At 44.3% G+C, this 19,380-nt stretch overlaps 1 protein-coding gene across 1 annotated transcript in view; it reads left to right on the forward strand.

Moving 5' to 3' along the window:
- The first annotated feature begins 393 nt into the window (after nt 1–393).
- The window catches only part of Ncapd3 (non-SMC condensin II complex subunit D3), a 75,447-nt gene continuing 56,460 nt past the window's right edge, over nt 394–19,380 (forward strand). The window contains exons 1-9 of the mRNA XM_059267544.1: nt 394–759; nt 7,115–7,269; nt 11,762–11,924; nt 14,781–14,965; nt 15,285–15,455; nt 15,561–15,622; nt 15,951–16,038; nt 16,746–16,879; nt 18,846–18,918. Of these exons, the coding sequence (XP_059123527.1) occupies nt 696–759; nt 7,115–7,269; nt 11,762–11,924; nt 14,781–14,965; nt 15,285–15,455; nt 15,561–15,622; nt 15,951–16,038; nt 16,746–16,879; nt 18,846–18,918 (1,095 nt within the window). The 5' untranslated portion in view covers nt 394–695. The remainder of the gene's footprint in view (nt 760–7,114; nt 7,270–11,761; nt 11,925–14,780; nt 14,966–15,284; nt 15,456–15,560; nt 15,623–15,950; nt 16,039–16,745; nt 16,880–18,845; nt 18,919–19,380) is intronic.

The raw sequence follows: 19,380 nt of genomic DNA on the forward strand, positions 1-19,380 counted from the left end.
CGAAGGAGATGCCACGCGCAGGCGCACGTCTTCTTCTCACCCCCCCCTCTCGCTCCCCCACCTCCAGGCCGCCAGGAGGTGCGCTCATCTGCGCATGTGCGGTGCCAAAGGGCGGCTGGCCTCTCCCTTAATTAACATGGCGGCCCTGGCTTCTTTCCAGCAGCACACGGGCCCAGATGTTCCATAAAGTCCTAGCACGGCAGGTGCGCCCTTGTAATACTTCTGGTTGCATTTCCCTTATTGCTTAGCCCGACAAACGCCGGGATACTTTTCAGGTTCGAATATGAACAACGCTTGCGTGCTGTCCGACGGGTGAGGTACCTTTGACACGCACGCCAAGTGTCACTCGGCAGGGGCCAAGGTGACTGCTGGTACAGGAAGTGTCCTATCTCCACTGGCCTCTGGGTTTCCTGTCGTGTAAGAAAGACAAGCCCGGTAACAAGAACGCTAGTGTGGTCCTGACCCCCCACTTTAACTGGCATGCTAGAGGAAAATCTCCTGCACCCTTGTTTAGCCTCCAGCCTTCGCCCCACCCACTTCTGCGCACGCAATGGACGAAGCAGATCATTGGCTTAGGTTACGAACTCGGCCCAGCGCGGTGATTGGTCGACTGTAAATCCCGACGGCTGTGACTGGTCCGCAGAAACGTCTCGGGGCGCGCGCGGGAGCAGAGGCAAGCCGGTACTTCCACGGTCATGATGGCGCTACGGGATCTTGGGAGAGATCTGCAGCCTTGGTGTCCGCCGGATCTCAGCCTCGGTGAGCTCAGACTTGCAGCCGCCAGCTCTGGATTCAGGGCTTGGGGTGCTTTGCACGGCCTGAGGTGTCGCAGCCCGCGGCCTGGCCCGGGTGGGGGTGGGGTAAGGGGAGACCGGGACTCTGCAGCGACCGCGAGCCCCAGGATTGTGACAATCCCTCCCGGGTGGTGGCCAGCCAGACGTACGGTGGGATCTCAGTCCAGACGAGTGACTGTTAAAAAGAGAACTAAATTGTTCTAGCGTGCGGGAGACCGAGGCTGGAGGATTGCCATGAGTTCAAGACCATCCTGGGCTGCACAAATGAGTTCAAGTTGGTATGGGCTACAAAGGGTGTGTCCCAAAAACAAAACAGCAGCAAGATAAAACGCTAATAGTTGGTCTCTCCTGGTGCTAGCGCATCTGTTCTCTTCATCAGTCACCTTCATTCTGCCAAGTCTTCCTGGACTTAACCAGTCCCATCTCCAGGTGGTTATAAACAGCCGATCTCTTTGTTCATACAGATTTTGTTTTCTTAAAATTTGTGGTCATACGTTCAACTAGGTGGTTAGATGTCCGGATGAAGTCGAGATCCCCAAAGCCAGCCAAGTGCACCGGCTAAATCACAAACTTGGGAGTTTCCCCTTTCGTGCCCACTGCCCCCTGTTGTCCCTACAGCCAGGCTCCAGCCCTAAGGCTGCTGTCCAGGCCCAAGTCCTCATAGGCAGCCAGGGCAATTGCAGGATAATCCTCACTGCTTTCTGATGCTGTCACTGTCACCTGTATGCCCTGCATTACCCCCTTTGAAGGTACCGGTTTGCATGTGTCAGTTCTCTGGGTCTTTCCCATCTGTTTCCTAAACAGATGACCAGATCATTGGCCTACCATGGAAGAGGAGTTGTGGAAGTCTGTCCTGCAGGCATGGCCTCTGCTGTCTTGACATCAGAGCAGTTGTAATTATCCACGGGAGACTATTGCAGGGGTAGCAAGGGAGGAGGATGTCAGTAGACCCCTAGGAGAAGTTCCAGCCACTCACCCTTTGCCCTTCCCAGCTTAATATAACCCTGACCCAGCTGCATGTGGTCCTGAGCAAGGGGGCATGCAAGGATATGCAGGAGGTGGGGTAGCAATGGAGTGCTGTGGCATTCACTTGTGCCATGGCGGCAGGGCTTTTAGGTAACGCAGCTGCCTGAGAATTGTCTTTGCTTCTGGAGGTAACTCCAGTAAACAAACACATGGGCTCACCGTGCTGGGCTTAGATGGAGTCTTCTCTTTGGTTTGTTAGCGCCCTTACAATCTGGTGATAAGAAATGTACCTGAGGCCAAGCTGAACGTGGAAGTATGTGTGAAAGGAATCCTAGAGTGGCTATCTTCTTCTGTGTGAGTGGTTCTCAACCTTCCTGATGCTGTGACCCTTTAATACAGTTCCTTCTGTCGTGGTGACCCACATTAGCTTTTGTATGACTCAGGAAATGTGGGAAAAGGAGGTACTGGCTTGCTGCTTTGGATGGCAGTGGGGCATAATGAAATCTGTGGTAGAGAGCCCTTCCTGGCATCCAAACCTTGGAACCTGTGGGAAAGATCAGAGAGGAGGGAGAGAATAAGGGAGAAGTCATAAAAGATGTTACTCTGGTTTAATTTTTAGTACAGAAGAAGCGGGTCAGGGGTGACCCATAATTCAGCATGAAAATGAAGGCCTTAAAAATGGCCTAGCATAAGAACCTGTTGCTTAGGGGATACACTGCCTCTAAACTGCTTCAGTTGGTAAAGACTTGGGTAAGAAATGAAGGAGCCTTTCACAGCCTGGCTTGTGAGGCTACGGGACATGGAGCAGATCCGATCAGCCTGAGTGCCCTGAAGCGTAGAAACTGAGAAATATAATTGCACCTCCCTCCTTGAGACAAGGGCTTAATAGCCTGTGGTGATACAAAGGAGATGGTTCCTGATAGACTGCCTGTTACAAGCCGGTGGGCACACTTGGCTGACACTGGCCCAAGTCTCCCTAACTATCAGGGCCAGGAAGATGAAAATACAAGGAATTAACTAAAGATATTGAGGATCAGGGAAGTGTATGATGCCCAGGTCTTTGGGCCATATAGGCATTGTGTTCATGGGACTTCGGTGTCTTTGCGGACCCCACAGTAAGGTGTGATCTTTTAGAGACAGGAGAGGCTGTGGTGGGTCATAATGACAGCCGGGCATATACACTGGGGACATGTAAATTAGATATGAAAGGTGCTGAAACCCTCAGGAGGGAATGAAAAGGAGGGAAACCGACGATAGGGCCTCTCTGGCTCACGGGAAAGCAAGTGTAAGGTCTGTGTCGAGTGAGAATTCCTCGGGGAGGCAATGACAGGAAGCCAAATTCAGTGCTTGTGAGCCTCTGGAAGGCTGTAAGAGCCCAGCCCACAGTTTGAAGAAGGCATTAATGATAGAGTAGCGCATGTGAAAAAGTTTTAATCTTGTTCAAAGAGTGGGTAATTACCCCCCCCCCCCAGCATACACTGTTTTCGTGTTCCCATCGTGGTAAGTATTCGGGGGTGGAGTTGCTTGCGACTTGGGGCCCTTTCAGTAGCCGTGTGTGACAGATGGAGGGTGCTGCCCATGAGGCTGTCAGGCCAGGAAGCAGGCTGTATGTAGTGGTGAGCAAGTAAGAGTCGGCTCTACTCCCCCTTGGCCCAGAGCTGGCCCTCGTGCAACACAACTTCCCCTGTTCTCTCTGTCTGCTTTCTAACGTGTTACCTTTGGCATCGGGGTGCTTTTCGGTTAGTTTATTGTTGTTTGAGCTGCCATTGGATGAATTGTTTAACCTTGATGAGCCTCGGTTTCCTCATCTGTCAAATGTAGTTTATAATGTCAGTGAGATTTTTGTACAGAGGAACTTAGTGCCTGGTGTGTATGACTGATGAACGGATACTAATGCTGACTCTGACCCTCTCAGCTCAGAGCCGCAGGTTGTTGCTGTTCTGTTTCCTTTGCCCCTGCTCTTCACTAGCCAGTGTTCTCCGTCTTGCCATGTTCTTTTCCCTCATGCACTCCCCTGTTCAGGTCCAGTTGAGAAGCCATCCTCCCTCCATCTTTCCCTTAGTGAATTTCCAGTCATATTTCCTGTTTCCTCATCAGTGTTTTGCCCACATATCTATTACTGTATTGACACTCACGCATTATTAAAGAAATGATAGTTGTTTGTTCAGGGAGGGTATTATTTGTGGCTAGTACATTTTTTGGTCTTTCACAAAAATTATGGAGTGCCAGTGATGAGTAGATTAGCTGTGTCTTAGTGGACAAGTTAACACACTAACTTTGTCCTTTATGACTCAAGACTCAGTAGCGTTTCTTCTAGGATAAACTGTTGTTACAATATTGTAGCATGTTGATCATTGTGGGTATTCATCTTATAATCTAGAACTTAAAAGGGCTTTATCAACTATTCTTAAAATGTTTGTTGAGGGGTATCTTTCCACTTCAGTCTTAGGTCAGCAAAACAGGAATTGTCTCCATTTGATAGCTAAGAAGTAAGGTAAGGAGTGATTTGGTTTATATGGGGAAATTAAATGATTTGACGACAGTCTACAATTAAATAGGAGCAGAGTCATTTTTAGGAACTAGGTTACCTGACACCAGAGTATTTTTCTTTTTTTAATTTTTATTTTTATGTGTACAGGTGTTTTGCCTGCACATGTGTCTGCGTACCATGTGCGTGCCTGCTACCCACAGAGGCCAGCAGAGGGTGTCAGATCCCCTAAGACTGGCGTGACAGAATTGTGAGCTGCTGTGTGGGTGCTGGGTCCTCTCGATGAGCAGCCAGTGCTCTAACTACTGAGCCATCTCTCCAGCCCTTTTGGGTTTTGTTGTTGTTGTTTTGTTAGCATACACACACACACACACACACACACACACACACACACACATACACACACACATATATATACACACTATATGTTAGTATATATATTATATGTTAGTATATATACTATATATGTATACTATATATATAGTATATATATATGTTTATTTACAAAAGGGTGGGTTTTATCATGACCTTCTCCTATGTGTATGTCATACCTTGCTCATGTTCACCATCACCACCCCTTTGAGGGGGAACTTTACCTGTTTTCTATCCCAAATTTTTCCAATAAATCACTTCTTTTAGGCTGAGTGTGGTGGCACACGCCTTTAATCCCAGCACTCAGCAGGCAGAGGCAGGCGGATCTCTGAATTTGAGGCCAGCCTGGTCTACAGAGTGAGTTCCAGGACAGCCAGGGCTTCCCAGAGAAACCCTGTCTCAAAACCAAACAACAACAACAACAAACCAGAAACCACCACCAACAACAACAAAGCACTTTTTGTGTAATTGATAGGTGTTATTACATCTTAGAGATGAAGTGGTAGAGACGAGAAACTAGAAATGACATGACTTAAGTCACACTGATAATTTTAAGAAGATTCTAAAATTAGGGCCAGTCATGGCCTTCCAAATTTGACCTGATCTAGTGACAGTATTGAGCTATCTCAAGCGGAGCAGAGACAGGCCTGTAATGAGACTGAAACATTTCTGCGTGTTCAGAGAAGGTATGGTTATATCCTTCAGTTTTCTGAATGTTGGGTCCTATTTTGCTTGTAGCTGTGGCTTCACCACCATCTGAGCTGCATTCCCAGCCCCCTTAGGTCTTCTCTCAGACAGTATGCAGGTGTTTGGAAGGAATACTATGCAAAGGAACTTGAGCTACTGAAACTTCCAATTTACAGAAAATGATGATGGACAGATTGTACTCTAAGGAGACCTCCAAATTGCTGAGTGTAATGTGATACTGAGAACCATGATGTGAAGGGGAGACCTCTCATCTCTTATTCTTTTTTGTTTGTTTGTTTGTTTTTGAGACAGGGTTTTACTGTGTAGCTTTGCGCCTTTCCTGGAACTCACTCTGTAGACCAAGCTGGCCTTGAACTCACAAAGATCCTCCTGGCTCTGCCTCCCGAGTGTTTGGATTAAAGGCATGTGCCACCGCCACCCGGCTCATCTCTTATTCTGTCTTTATATTATGCTCTGTTCAATTTCCTCCTAAATGATGATGAACTTATAAAGAGTATTACTTTGAAGATATACCTGACTAATAATATGAGGTAGCCACAAACTCATCTGGTCCTAATTTTAGATGGGATCGAGGAATATCTGGTTAGAAAAAAATGAGTTGAGTTTAGGTTGAGAAGCCTGGTGAGGAATGCCACTGGAAGGCTGTGTTGCTCTCTCTAAGACGCATATTCCTCTCATTGGTGTGCTTGGGAGTCACTGGGTACTTTTGTATGAGCCTGGCTTGTCTCTGTTAGTTTAAACGTTGTAGGAAGTAGTTTCTCTGTTTTGGCCCAAGGTTTTATTGTCCGGGGGCCCAATGAAATGCTGTATGTTTTATTATCTTGCTTATGCAATTTTCACAGAGACGTGGCTGAAGAGCTCAGTGATGCTTGGGTCTTTTTTGTGCAGAACTTACCAGAAAACTTGATCACTAAGTTTGTTCAAGAACTGTTTTATTTCCTGGAACTGTTACATCTAAATGTTTTCTTGGTATTTTTAGATTTATTTTTATTTTATGTGAATGAGTATTTTGCTTGCATGTATGTCTGTGTACCACATTCATGCCTGGTGCCTACAGAGGCCAGAAGAGGGTGTCAGATCCCCTGACACTGGAGTTAGGGATGACTGTGAACCACTGTGTAGGTGCTGAGACTAGAACCTGGATCCTCTTCGAGAGCAGCCAGTGCTCTTCAGCCCTCTTTGATAGTTTTAGATGATTAACCTAGTTACTTGTCAGTTGTCTGTTGTGATTTTAAAAAGAGATTATCTTTTGGGGTTTTGTTTGTTTGTTTGTTTTTCTTTTGGTTTTTGTTGTTGTTGTTGGTGGTGGTGGTTTTTTGTTTTGTTTTGTTTTTGGTTCAAGACTGGGTTTCTCTGTGTAGCCCTGGCTGTCCTGGAACTTGCTTTGTAGACCAGGCTGGCCTAAAACTCACAGAGATCTGCCTGCTTCTGCCTCCCGAGTGCTGTCGTTAAAGGCGTTCGCCATCATGACTGGCTCTTTTGGATTTTTGAGACAGGGTCTTGCTGAGCAGCTCTGTTCTGGAATTAACTGTGTAGCTCTAGGTAGGCTTTGAATTTGTGGTAATCCTCCTGTATCAGACTTACAAGAACCTGAATTATTCCTGACCACTATGCTTACATTAAAAAAGGTTTTCTTAATCTTTATGGCTTTCCTTTTACTACATATAACACCTGTATGACTGTACTTGTATCTGTGAATATATCTAGAATATACCTGGCGTTTAAAGATGATTGTTTTTTACTTGCTTGAGAGCATTTATTAATTTTACTCTATTTTCTCTTGAAGAATGGGTGAACTCAGTATGGGAACTGGACTTCACAGAGACTGAGCCTTTGGATCCCAGCATAGTAGCAGAGATCCTAGAGACCGGAACAGATGCATTTACAAAACTCTATGGAAGCCTTTTCCCCTTTGCTACGGAAGAAAGTGGATCCTTAGAGGTAAAAAGATAAATAAATAAATGAATCAAACGACCCGTTTTTATGTGCTACAGAGGATGAGTCATTATAGTTTAAATTAAAAAGAATTTTCTTGGGTAAGTAATGTGAAAACTATGCTCTGTTCTTTGGGCTGTCTTAGAAGCTTTGCTCCAAATATTTGAGGTTCTGGTTGTGATTTTTGTTTTCAAGACATGACTGCTCTTTTACAATAGCAGGTTAAAGGTGAAACAGAAAAGGAAGAGTTACCAGACAAACCAAGCGAAAAGGCCACTGAAAGTTTAATAACAGCCCAGGCAGGCCTTAACTTTAAGAAAGCTTGTATTAGCCGGATGGTGGTGGTGTATACCTTTAATCCTCACTTAGTGAGGCAGAAGGAGGTGGATCTGTAAGGTCAAAGCCAGCATGGTCTACAGAGTGAGTTCCAGGACAGCCACAGATACACAAAGAAACCCTGTCTCAAAAAAGAAAGAAAAGAAAAGAAAGCTTGTATTAAAGCACAAAGTAGTAAGGTGATTTACACACGGCCGTAACACTGTGTTCTGCCTCCTGTGCTGGTGGACGTTGCAGGGGTCAGAGAACAGCTTAGTCTTGCTTCTCAGATGCCTTCCACTTTTCCTTTGTGTTAGTGGGCTCCACTAACTTGGAAGTTTTCCAAGCAGGCTAGGCTAGCTGGCCGGTGATCTTCAGGGATCTGCTTGTCTCTGCTATCTGAGAGTCCAAGCTCAGCCCCTCATGCTTTGTGAGCCAAGTGCTATGCCCACTAAGGCATCTCTCCAGCCTTCTTGTGCTTGTTGATATTGAGATCATTAACGTCTTTTAAAAAAGAAGGTCAGCAGGGTGTGATGGTGCACACTTTTAATCCCAGCAATAGAGTCTGAGGCCAGCCTCTTCTACATAGTGAGTTCCAAGACAGCCAGAACTACATAGTGAGAACCTGTCTTTAAAAATAAACAGATGAATGAATGAATGAATGAATGAATAGATAGATAGATAGATAGATAGATAGATAGATAGATAAGAAGCAGTCATAGTGGCACACACCTGTAATCCCAGTACATGGGAGGATGAGGCAGGGGATTGATTGTTGCTGCAAATTTAAGGTCAGCCTGGCTTATAGAGAAGATCCTGTCTCAGACACCGAAAGGGCCAGCAAGAGGGCTGGAAACTCAGTGTTCAGCAGGTAAAGGTGCTTGCTACCATACCTGACAACCTGAGTTTGATTCTCAGGACCCATGTGATAGAAAGAGAGAACTAACTCCTGCAGTTGTCCTCCGACCTCCAAGCATGTGCTGTGATACAGTCACCAGTGTCCCCCCCACACACACACACACAAATAAATGTAATTTAATGAAGTTTTTAAGGGAGAAAAAGAAAAAACCCAAAAGGCTAAGAAACAGAGTAAGAAAGTCTTAATACAGGTCAGATGTGATCATGCACATAGCTGAAATCCCAGTGTTTAGGAGGCAGAGGCAGGTGGATCTCTGTGATTTGCAGTTCCAGGCCAGATAGGACTGCTCAAGAATAAATCATCCAAGTAAACATGCCTTTAGAGTGATCCTGAGCATTCCAGTGAGTACTTTAGAAGGCAGGTTGAGGCACAGTGGGAATATGTAAGGAAAGGTGAGAATTATGACAGTGTGCTATGAATGGCATTCAGAATTTCTAAAACATTTTAAGACATCAGACGGTAAGTTAGACTGAGAACAGATTCCAGGTCATTTTAAATGCTATCCTAATGAGGTCTCTTTTGCTGGGATACAGTACCATGACCAAAAGCAATTTGGGTGGGAAGTTTATTTCATCTTACCTTTGGGATAACAGTCTATCACTGAGAAAAGTCGGGGCAGGAACCCGGAGCAGAAGCCATAGAGGAGTGTTGCTTCCTGGCTTCCTCCATGGTTTGCTCTGCCTACCTTATAGTATCAGGACTAGCAGCCCAGGGATGGCACAGCCCACAGCAAACTGGGCCCTCCAACATCAGTCATCAAGAAAATGCCCCATAGGCTTGTCCACAGGCCAGTCTGGTGGAGACAAAATTTGTCAGTTGAAGTGTCCTCTTTCCAAGTGACCCTCGCTTGTGTCAAGGTAATATAAAACTAGCCAGCATAAATGGGCTTCACTTGTGGAGTTTGGTAAATTTAATAAGGCATGATTATGTATGAGGTTCTGTTTTAAGTAGCATGCATATATTAACTCACGGCATGAATAGATCTGTTTTAAAACAAATGTTCTTGCCCATAGACAGACTATAGTGGGAAAATCTGCACCAGGAGATCCTCTGGGAGAATGCTGGAAGTATGTGCTGAGTGCTAATGGTGTGGTTTGGAGTTTAGTTGTGGAAATGGATAAGGAAAGTTAAAAACAGGAATTTTTTTTTTTTTTTTTTTTTTTTGAGGCAGGGTTTCTTTGTATAGTTTTGGTGCCTGTGCTGGATCTGCTCTGTAGACCAGGCTGGCCTTGAACTCACAGAGATCTACCTGGCTCTGCCTCCTGAGTGCTGGGATTAAAGGCATGTGCCAGCACCGCCCAGCTAGGAAATTTTTTTTTTTTTTAAGATTTATTTATTATGTATGCAGTGTTCTGCCTGCATGCCAGAAGAGGGAGCCAGATCTTATTACAGATGATTGGGAGCCACCATGTGGTTGCTGGGAATTGAACTCAGGACCTTTGGAAGAACAGCCAGTGCTCTTAACCGTTGAGCCATCTCTCCAGCCCGGAAATTTTTTTAGATTACAATTAATAGAGGTTTTAGAACTAAGAAGTCTTTGCCATGTGTCTAAGGCATGATGTAAATTGCCAAATTAGGAATGAGAAAAGAAAGAAGGGCTAGCTTAGTTCCGTGGCACAATGCTTGCCCAGCATGCATGAGGCCTTAGGTTCATGCCAGTAAAACCCCAGCGCAGCACCAGAGCTAGGAGGAGGATGCTAACCATGGTGAGATTATATCTGAAGATCCTTGAAAGGTGTGACTGTTCGTTAGAAATGCAGGTCAGAAGATAAGAGCAAAGTGTTCCAGATCAAGGTGTGAGTAGGCCTGAGACAAGCGTAATACTATCCAGGGCAGGAAGAGGACATGTAGGAAGGGGAAGTTATTGAATAAGGCCACAGGGGAGTCGTCAGTGATGGGAGTCCAGACCCTGCAGACTAGACAGCAGCCATGAAGCCACCTCAGCTGGGGTGATGGAACTAGCAGAGCTCAGGTGACCAGATGGTGCAGTCAGAGGGAGGTGCCCACTGCATCTGGAGCAGAGTGTAACTGTCAAGGACAGGAGCGTACAAAGGGATTTCTCCCCCCCTTTTCCTTCTCCAGCAGGGTCTTGCTGTGCACTCCAGGCTGGCCTCAGACTCTGCTGCAGCCTCCCAAGTACTGAGATTATAGACATAGGCCACCATACCCAGATTAGTCTGTGAAGCAGTCTGTGCTGTGCAGTGTGGCTGCTCTGCCACACTGCCTGGCCCTTACCCTGTCTTTTGTGTTACTGTCGTTGTTTTTGTTTTGAGAAGGTTCTCACTATTTAGCTCTGGCTATCCTGGAACTCACTGTGAAGACCAGGCTGACCTCAAACTCAGAGATCCACCTGCCTCTGCCTCAAGAGTGCTGGGATTAAAGATGTGTGCCACGTGCACTGCTTTTTGCCCTATCTTCTGAAGGAAGGCAGAAACACACAGCCTGGTTTCCTGGATTTTGTTAGCCTTTGTTATTTTTAAAGATGCTCTAGGCCTGTTGTGGTTGTGCATACACATAATGGACTTAGGAGGGAACCAATGCTGTGGGCTTGTCATGATTGTTAATTTATGGAGGAGGGCTTATTCTCCTGTGGCTGGTACCGTAACTAGGTAGGGTAGCCCTGGGCTGTATAAGAAGCTAGCTGAGCAGAGGGCAGAGAGCTAGCCAGTAGGCAACATTCCCCCAAGACTTCTGCTTCAGTTTCTACTCCTGTTCCAGCCCTGATTTCCCTCAGTGCTGGAGTGTGACCTAGAAGTATAAACAAAATAAGCCCTCCCCTCCCCACAGGTTGCTTTTGGTCATGATGCTTACACAGCAACAGAACACAAACCAGGGTATTTCTCTCATCATTATAGACTTAAGCAGAGATGGCTACAAACTGTAGCTGGGCCATAATCCTCAAAAGCCTGCCACTAGTGACCTTCTTCTGCCAGCCAGCCCCTATCCCTTAAAGCTTCCACAGCCTCACCGTATGGTACCAGCAGCTGGGGAACAAACATTCAACACACAGAGCTGTGGTGTTGGTTCAGAGTCAGATGAGAACACCGGCAGACATTTATAATTAGTAGTTAGACTGTGTGTATATGCTCATACATGTACGTGTGTGTTAAGGATCCAGCCCAAGACTTGTGCATGCTAAGCAGTCTCTGAAATGAGTTACACTCCTTATATTTCCCTCCTGAGGGGCTAGCTCCTTGTAAACATTGGTAAGCTTTTTTCCAGGTACCTAACTACTGGCTTTTGTGATTTGCACTCCCCTCCCAGAGCATCTGGACCTTCTTTGCTGAGAATAATATTTCCAGTAATACGCTGGTGGCATTATTCTGCCACTTTGTCCAGGAAGCACATAAAAAAGGCGCCAGTGCACAGTATCGAGAATATGGCCTTCATGCTGCTGGGCTCTATTTTTTGCTACTGGAAATACCAGGTATGTATACATATCCCCCCCCCCACGTGTTTATAGGTTCCACATCTGTATGCAGCCAACTGGATGGGAAAAATACTTGAAAAGAAAATGTTGCATTGTTGATACTATGTATGTTCTTAAGCCTATGATGATTGTGTCTGTATGGAACATGCACGAACTTTGCTCTTAGTTCATAACCCATACAGCAGAACAGTTATTATATAGTTTTTACCCTGTGTTGGACTTTTAGAGATAATTTGAAGTATACAGGAAGATGTGTGTAGTTTATATGTAAATAGCCATCTTCAAAGAGAAACAAAAGTTCGTGATTATTCAAATTTTTATATAAGGGACTTTAATGTTTTAGTGTCCTCAGATTTGGGAGTATGACTTTTTGTTACTACTTTTCGAGATATCTTTATTGTTTTCTACGTGCCTTGTGTATTTATCTCCCACTCCCCTCCCTAGTTAGAGCCTCCTCCTTTTTCCCATTTCCCTGATCAGATCACTGTGTCCTTTTCTTCCCCTCTCTCTGTCTCTCCTACTCCCCTACCCTGACAGTGGTCTCTTTTTATTTTCTGGTTTCTGTGGTTACTCCAGGCTCTGTATTCACATTTGAAGATTTGGAAGTAGGAGCCTCTGATAAGAGAGAACATGCAGCATTTGTTTTTTGGGGTCTGGCTTATCACTCAATATGATCTTTTCTAGTTTACCTGCAAATGTCATGTTTTCATCTTTCTTTACAGCTGAATAATATTCCATGTGTAGATAGACCACATTTTCATTATCCATTCATCAGTTGAAGAGCATTTGTTTAGGCTGTTTCCATTTCCTAGTTATTATGAAGAGAACAGCAATGAGTATGGCTGAGCACCTAGCTGGAGTATGATGTCGAGTCCTTGGCATATGCGAGGAAGTGGTACAGCTGGGTCAGGTGGCATCTTTATTTTGAGCTGGTTGACAGTTCTGCATACTGATTGCCGTAGTGGCTTTACCAGTTTGCAATTCCACCAAAGGTGGATGAGGGTTCCCTTTTGCCTGCATACTCTCTAGCTTTTGTTTTTGGTGGTGGTGATGAGCTTTGCCATCCTGACTGAGGTAAGATGAAATCTCAAAGTTGTTTGATTTGCATTTCTCTAATTGCTAGGGACTGTGAACATTTTTTGAGATATTTCTTAGCCCATTTTTTTTTTTTTCTTCTTTTGAGAGTTCTCTGTTCAGGTCCCTGTCCCATTTTTTTGAAGTGGTTGCTTTTTTTTTTTGCTTTTGATTCTTTGTGTTTTGAGTTCTTTATATAAAGTCCCACTTTATATAAAGTCATTCTTGGCTCGTTTCTTGGGCAAATGGAGTCCTGTTCTGGAAGTCGTTTCCAATACCTACATCATGTAGGCCGATGCCTGATGTTTTCTTCTAGCAATTCCAGTGTTTGCGGTTTCAGTTTTAGGTCTTTGACCCATGTGGAGTTAGTTTTTGTGCAAAGTGATAAATATGGGTCTAATTTTACTCTTCTACATGTGGACATCCAATTTACCCAGCAAAATTTGTTGAAGATGCTTTCTTCCAGTTTATGTTTTTGCATCTTTGTCAAATATTAAATGGCTGAAGCTATGCGTACTCATGTGTGGGTCTTCGATTTTGTTCCACTGATCTACATGCCTGACTTCGTGTCGGTATTATATTCTTTTTATTATTATGACTCTTGTTAAGGTATCTTTCCCCCGTCAATGCTTTGCGTGTTCTAACGATCTCTGTACTCTGGCTGTGCAGAACTCAAATGTGTCAGCCCTGTGTGAAGTGTGAAAATCATTTTTCTTCTGTTTTGGGGGGGGAATAGTTGTTCACTCACCATGATGGAGTTTTATCCCACGTGTGCACAGTGATGGTCTGCCTGCACAGAATCTTGGAGCGTTTGTTTATGTAGCTGCCCTTCTTGAGAAGTCTGCTTTGTAGATCCCGGCTGCCCTACCTTCCTGGCTCTCATTCCTCTACTCTGCAACACTAGCCTCTGCTTGGATTTACCCTTTTTCTGCTGAGATCCAGGAATTACCTACCGAGACAAAATTAGGGCAATTCAGGTTTTATCTACCCTCCCTTTTTTCTTAGTGTTTTGTATTGGTTATATTAGGCATCTTTGTCCAGTTTTACAGTTGTTTTCAGTGGGAGACAAGTGTAAAATGAATTTATCTGTCAGAACCAGATCTGGGAATCTTGTTATTTATTCCTGCTTCATCAGCATTATTGCTCTGTTCTAGGGCTGAAGTTGAAAGTGGCACATTTTTACTGAAGGCTCACTGCTTCCTCAGAGTCAGGTGGAAAGGCCATCTCTTGCTTCTTAAACTTTGCATCTGTTGTTAATGCATAGAGTGTGTGTGTATGTGCGCGCATGCCCATGCACATGCACGTTTCTATGTTGGTGACAGCTGTGTACACATGTGTATGAAGCCTGAAGTTAATTTCTTATTACTTCCCTGATAGATCCCCACTCTATTAAGGCAGGGTATCTCTGGCCCCAGAGCTCACGGTTGCTCATCAGTTTTTGTCAGTCCAGCTAGCTAACAAGTTGTCCTAGGGATACCCTGTCTGCTTGAGTGGGGAATTACAGGCAGGCCACTATGCCTGCACAGCTTTTGTGTAGATTCTGGGGATCTGAACTCTGGTCCTTACCCTTACACAGCACATATTTTCAAACTAAGCCATCTCCCCTGCCTAATATCTGTATTTTAAGACAATTAAACCTAACTTGCTTAAGTTGATGGAGTTGCATGCCTGTGATCCCAGCACTCCAAAGGATGAGGAGATTTATGAGTTTCAAGTTAGCAAGGCTCTGTTTAAAAAAAAAAAAATCTAACCTGCACATTCTCTATTTCTTGTAACTAGGTAGCGTAGTCAATCAGGTATTCCACCCAGTGATGTTTGACAAGTGTATTCAGATTCTGAAGAAGAGCTGGCCTCAGGAATCTAACTTGAATCAAAAAAGAAAAAAGGAACACCCCAGAAGTTCTAAGAATAATCATAGGAGGGGCAGAAAAAGAGGAAAACCACCTAGGAAAGAGGATGATCAGGTAAGAAGCAGGTGGGATAAGGAGACATTTCCAAGCTGGGCTTGGTGGTGCACAGACTAGCTTTGTTTACATAGTTCCAGGACCGCCAGGACTGCATACAGACTGTCAACGCCCACACACAGAGAAGGTAAAGGGACTGTAGTATGCAGTCTAGTGCAGACCGCTCTGGCCTTGGAAACCTAGAACGGCATAGGGACCTGGCAAAGTTAGATCATCTTATGAGCCCAGCTACAACTGACATTGACTTCATGTGGTCAAATGAAACCATGGGACAAGCATGTGAGACATCACAGTCACTTGTACATTTTCTGTGGTCCAGGTGGATGAATTTTCAGGAGAGGAAGAGGAGGAGGAAGAGGAGATTTACTTTTCTGCCTGGGACCTTTCTCATATACGAAATGCCATATTTAATCTTCTAAGGAATTTTTTAAGGCTTCTGCCCAAGTTTTCCCTTAAAGAAAAGCCACAGTCTATACAAACTTGTATAGAGGTAAGTGAAACCCCCAAGACTTGGGGCTAACTGCAAAAAAATTTAGATATAGCTAATATTTACTGAAAAGAAGAAATTCACTTTTCTTTGGTACTTGTCTTCCAGGTGTTTGTTGCATTAACTAATTTTGAGCCAATTCCTCATAAATTTCTTGTTTCACAAGCCAGGTAAGCTCTTAATCTTGCAACATGACGATGTAATGATTTTTTTCAGAGCTGAAGTGCTACTTTACTCTAACTAGTATGTAAGCAGTATTTAGTCATTTAAATTTGGCTTATGGAAAATGCTGATGTGGCACACATGTATGCTAGCTGCTTAGGAGGTTGAGGCCCTTCAGTAGTTCGAATGAAGAAGTTCAGGGGCAGCCTGGGCAACACACACAGGGATACTGCATCCAAAAATAAAATAAATGAATGAACAGAGAAGGCTTAACAGGCGCTTGAATATTCCTACTATAATCAAATCCATTAGCCAAGGCTTTTCCCTTTTCTTTAGGAACTTTAGTGGAGTAAAACACATATCAGAGCTGGCCTATTATGGATTGTATTTGCTGTGCTCCCCAATCCATGGAGAAGGAAATAAGGTAGGGGAGAAGTGTATTCTAATTTCCTAATTGAATCAGAAGTAGACAAACCACATATGCAAAGATGTTTGATACTCCATTTGTCTTTGGTTAGCTGAAATTATGTCTGGCTAAAAGAAGTGAATACTGGTCATATTTTTAGGGAGCGGACACATATCTTTTGTTATGTTGTATTATTATAATTGCTTTACTTTTTAAATCTTGTTCATCTGTATTGTGGTTAATTAAGCCAGCAGCTTGTCCTGGGGCTCCCTTGTGTCCACCTGACTGCTAGCATTACAGGCAAGCTGCATGCCTGCCCAGCTTTAATGTGGGCTTATAAATTAAGTTGTACTATAGTTACGTCTGTATAGGAAAACTGATACAGGATTGGTACTGGCCACACTTTTAGACGTCACTGGGGAAGTGTCTTGGCAGTATGCTCTGTGGCTAATGGGCAACTGGCTGTGATACCATTTTGACTTACTATATCATTTCAGGACTTGATATTGTTTCGGTAATAAAATGTCACTATTTCTGCTTGCTGTCTAGCCTTCCTTACCCAGTAGAAACCCAATATATTTGGTGGCCCCATAAATTATTACTAAGTTTCCAAGATGAAACGGATTGTTTTTTTTGTATGACGTCCCTAGTTCTCAGCAGCAAAATCTTTGATGCCACGGGATTCTCTATCATACTTTTAAGCCAAATATTATTTTCTTTTCTAGGTTATTGGTTCTATTTTCCATCAAATGCTAAATGTAATATTGATGTTAGAAGTAGGGGAAAGGTCCCGTTGTGCCCCGCTTGCGATAACCTCACAAGCCATCAGCTGTAGAAACCAGGCAGTCCAGTTTATCAGGTAAAGTGCATGCATCTCGACTTCCTGGTTTGTATCACTCTTCCTTGATAGTCTGGGCCCTGCACTAACCAAAGTGTCTGGCACTTGTGGCATCGGATGTCAGACCCACCGTAGCCAATCTGTTTCGTGTGTCTGAGTCACATTTGGCAGCTTCTGTGTCAGGGTGGTGTTAAGGACATAGTGAACCTGTAGTTCTTGAGCTGGAGTCCATCAGTTGTGCCGTCAGCAGAGGACGGCTACCCCCTTTCTGTCAGAACAGAAAGTCTGCCCCCTCTTCCACTTTTTCTCTCTACTTAAACGTTTCTCTGTTTCTCGCACATTTTCCTTTGTTCTCACTTTTCTGTTCCATCCTCTACAACAGAAAGTACCTGCTAAAGGGTGAAAGTAAGTAAACTGCTTTGAACTTCTTAAAATAATTGGTAGTCTGCGGTTTCTGCCGTGAATTGCTTAGCTCCTCCTAAAAGTCCCCTCTTGGCTTTATTGGGCAGGTGCGTTTGCTGTCTCTTGCATTTGTCACCCTCTGTCACCGAGTGTTTGGTGTGCAGTGTAAAGTGAATGTGTGCGGGTCAGTGTATTCATGCTGCAGGCTTCTTTCCTGAGTGTGGTTGGAGATGTTGGCACTGGATGATATTATTATCTTGTCACTGAGCGAGTGTCTCTTGGCAGGGTTGGTTTGTTTGGTTTGATGTTTTGCAGGCTCTCACTATTACCTCAGCTGAACCAGAACTCACTGTGTAGACCAGCCTGGCCTCGACCTTGAGAGAGTCCTGCTGCAGCCTCCTGAGTGCTGGTTTGCAGGTGTGAACCACCACTGCCTGGCTGTGATACTATTTTCTTCTTTTTTTCCGTGTGTGTGTGTGTGTGTGTGTGTGTGTGTGTGTGTGTGTGTGTGTACGTGCCCGTGTGCGTGCCTCAGCACACATAAGGAGGTCAGAGGAGAGTTTGGGGGAATTGGCTCTCTCCCCCACGTGGGTCCTGGTGATTGAATTCAGGGCACCAAGCTTTATTGGCAGAGTGCCTTTACCCACTGAGCCAACTCACTGACTAGCTTCATGGATAAGAATTTTAAAACATTAAACATCTAGGATGTGTTAAGTAGAAACATTGTTTGTTTGTTTTTTTCCATAAGAATTCATGGCACATGCCTTTAATGTGTATTAGGGAGACAGAGGGAGTCGAATCTCTTGAGTTCAAGGCCATCCTAGTCTACACAGTGAGTTCCAGGACAGCCAGGGTAACATAGAGAGACCTTGTCTCAGAAAAAGCAAAAGTAAGTAAATGATTCATCATATTGCCAGTTGAACATTTATGTAAAGATACAAATCAAAGAGTAAACCAGGAGACTGCAGTAACTAGTAGTCCCTCTCTGAGCTGGCCCAGCCGCCACTGAGTCTGGGTGACGTGCTCATCCTAACGTGATGTAGTTTACATCCTACCATGAAAGTTACTGTAGTTAAAAGAGCCCATGAAGACTGAATTTCTGTGCTTCTCTGAATGACTCCACTCCTCAATGAAAACTTTTTATTGAACTGCTTAGGAAGCGTGTTTTTCTCATCTGTTGCAATATATCTTTATTCTTCTGAAACAAGTCAAAAAGGAATAGTTTTCTTTTTTTACAATTTTTAGTTGTTATTACATGTGTGTTTATGTGTGTGCACACACACGTGCACGACATGCACTCCTGCCCATGCCACAAGCCCATGGGGAAGTCAGAAAACAACTTTGTGGGGTCAGTGCTGTCTTCAGACCTTTCAGTGTTTAAATGGGTTCTGGTTGCCAGACCTGTGGGCCAAATGCCTTCACCCGCTGAGCCACCTTGTGGCCCCCAGTGGGTAGGCAGGCTGTTTTTAACATTTGAGGTTTTAAAACATACAAAAACTGGTGTTTGAGCACAGACTTCAGAAGTGACTGCTGGATTGTCGTCATAGATACATTGTAACGGGGTTTGTGTTTTCATTCGAACTAGCTCGCTTGTGGATGAACTACAGGAAGGCGTCTTCCAAGTCCTGGGCACCTTACTGCAGCATATCTGTGCCAAGGTACTGTGTGCTTCGGTGGTTACCGTATGTCAGTATTGCACACACAAAGATAGGTACCTGCGTTTGTTCTTGAGCCTCACCACAGGGAGCTCTTTAATAACAGATTCTCTCTTAAACGATGCGCTTTTTCCTTGTATTTTGTGGGTGTTCGCAGGCAGGGTCTTCCTATATGCTGGCGGTAGGCTTGAATCACAACTCTCTCGCTCCTAGCCTCTTGAGTGCAGAGATGAAAGGCCAGCACCACTGTCCCTAGCTAACAAATGTTCCTTTAAAATGTAAAATTTTTATTTTGGAAAATGATAGCCGTGTACAGGAACAGGAAGGATGGTGTGAGTCAGCACATTCCCATAATTCATCAGTTTGTTTGGTGTGTATATCCTGAACACATATATGCACTGGTTTTTTTCTTCTGAAGCAAATTCCATCATATTGTTTCATTCCTAATATTTCAGTGTATTTCTC

This window comes from Peromyscus eremicus, chromosome 7 (genome assembly GCF_949786415.1).
Source record: "Peromyscus eremicus chromosome 7, PerEre_H2_v1, whole genome shotgun sequence".
Classification (NCBI taxonomy): Eukaryota; Metazoa; Chordata; class Mammalia; order Rodentia; family Cricetidae; genus Peromyscus; species Peromyscus eremicus.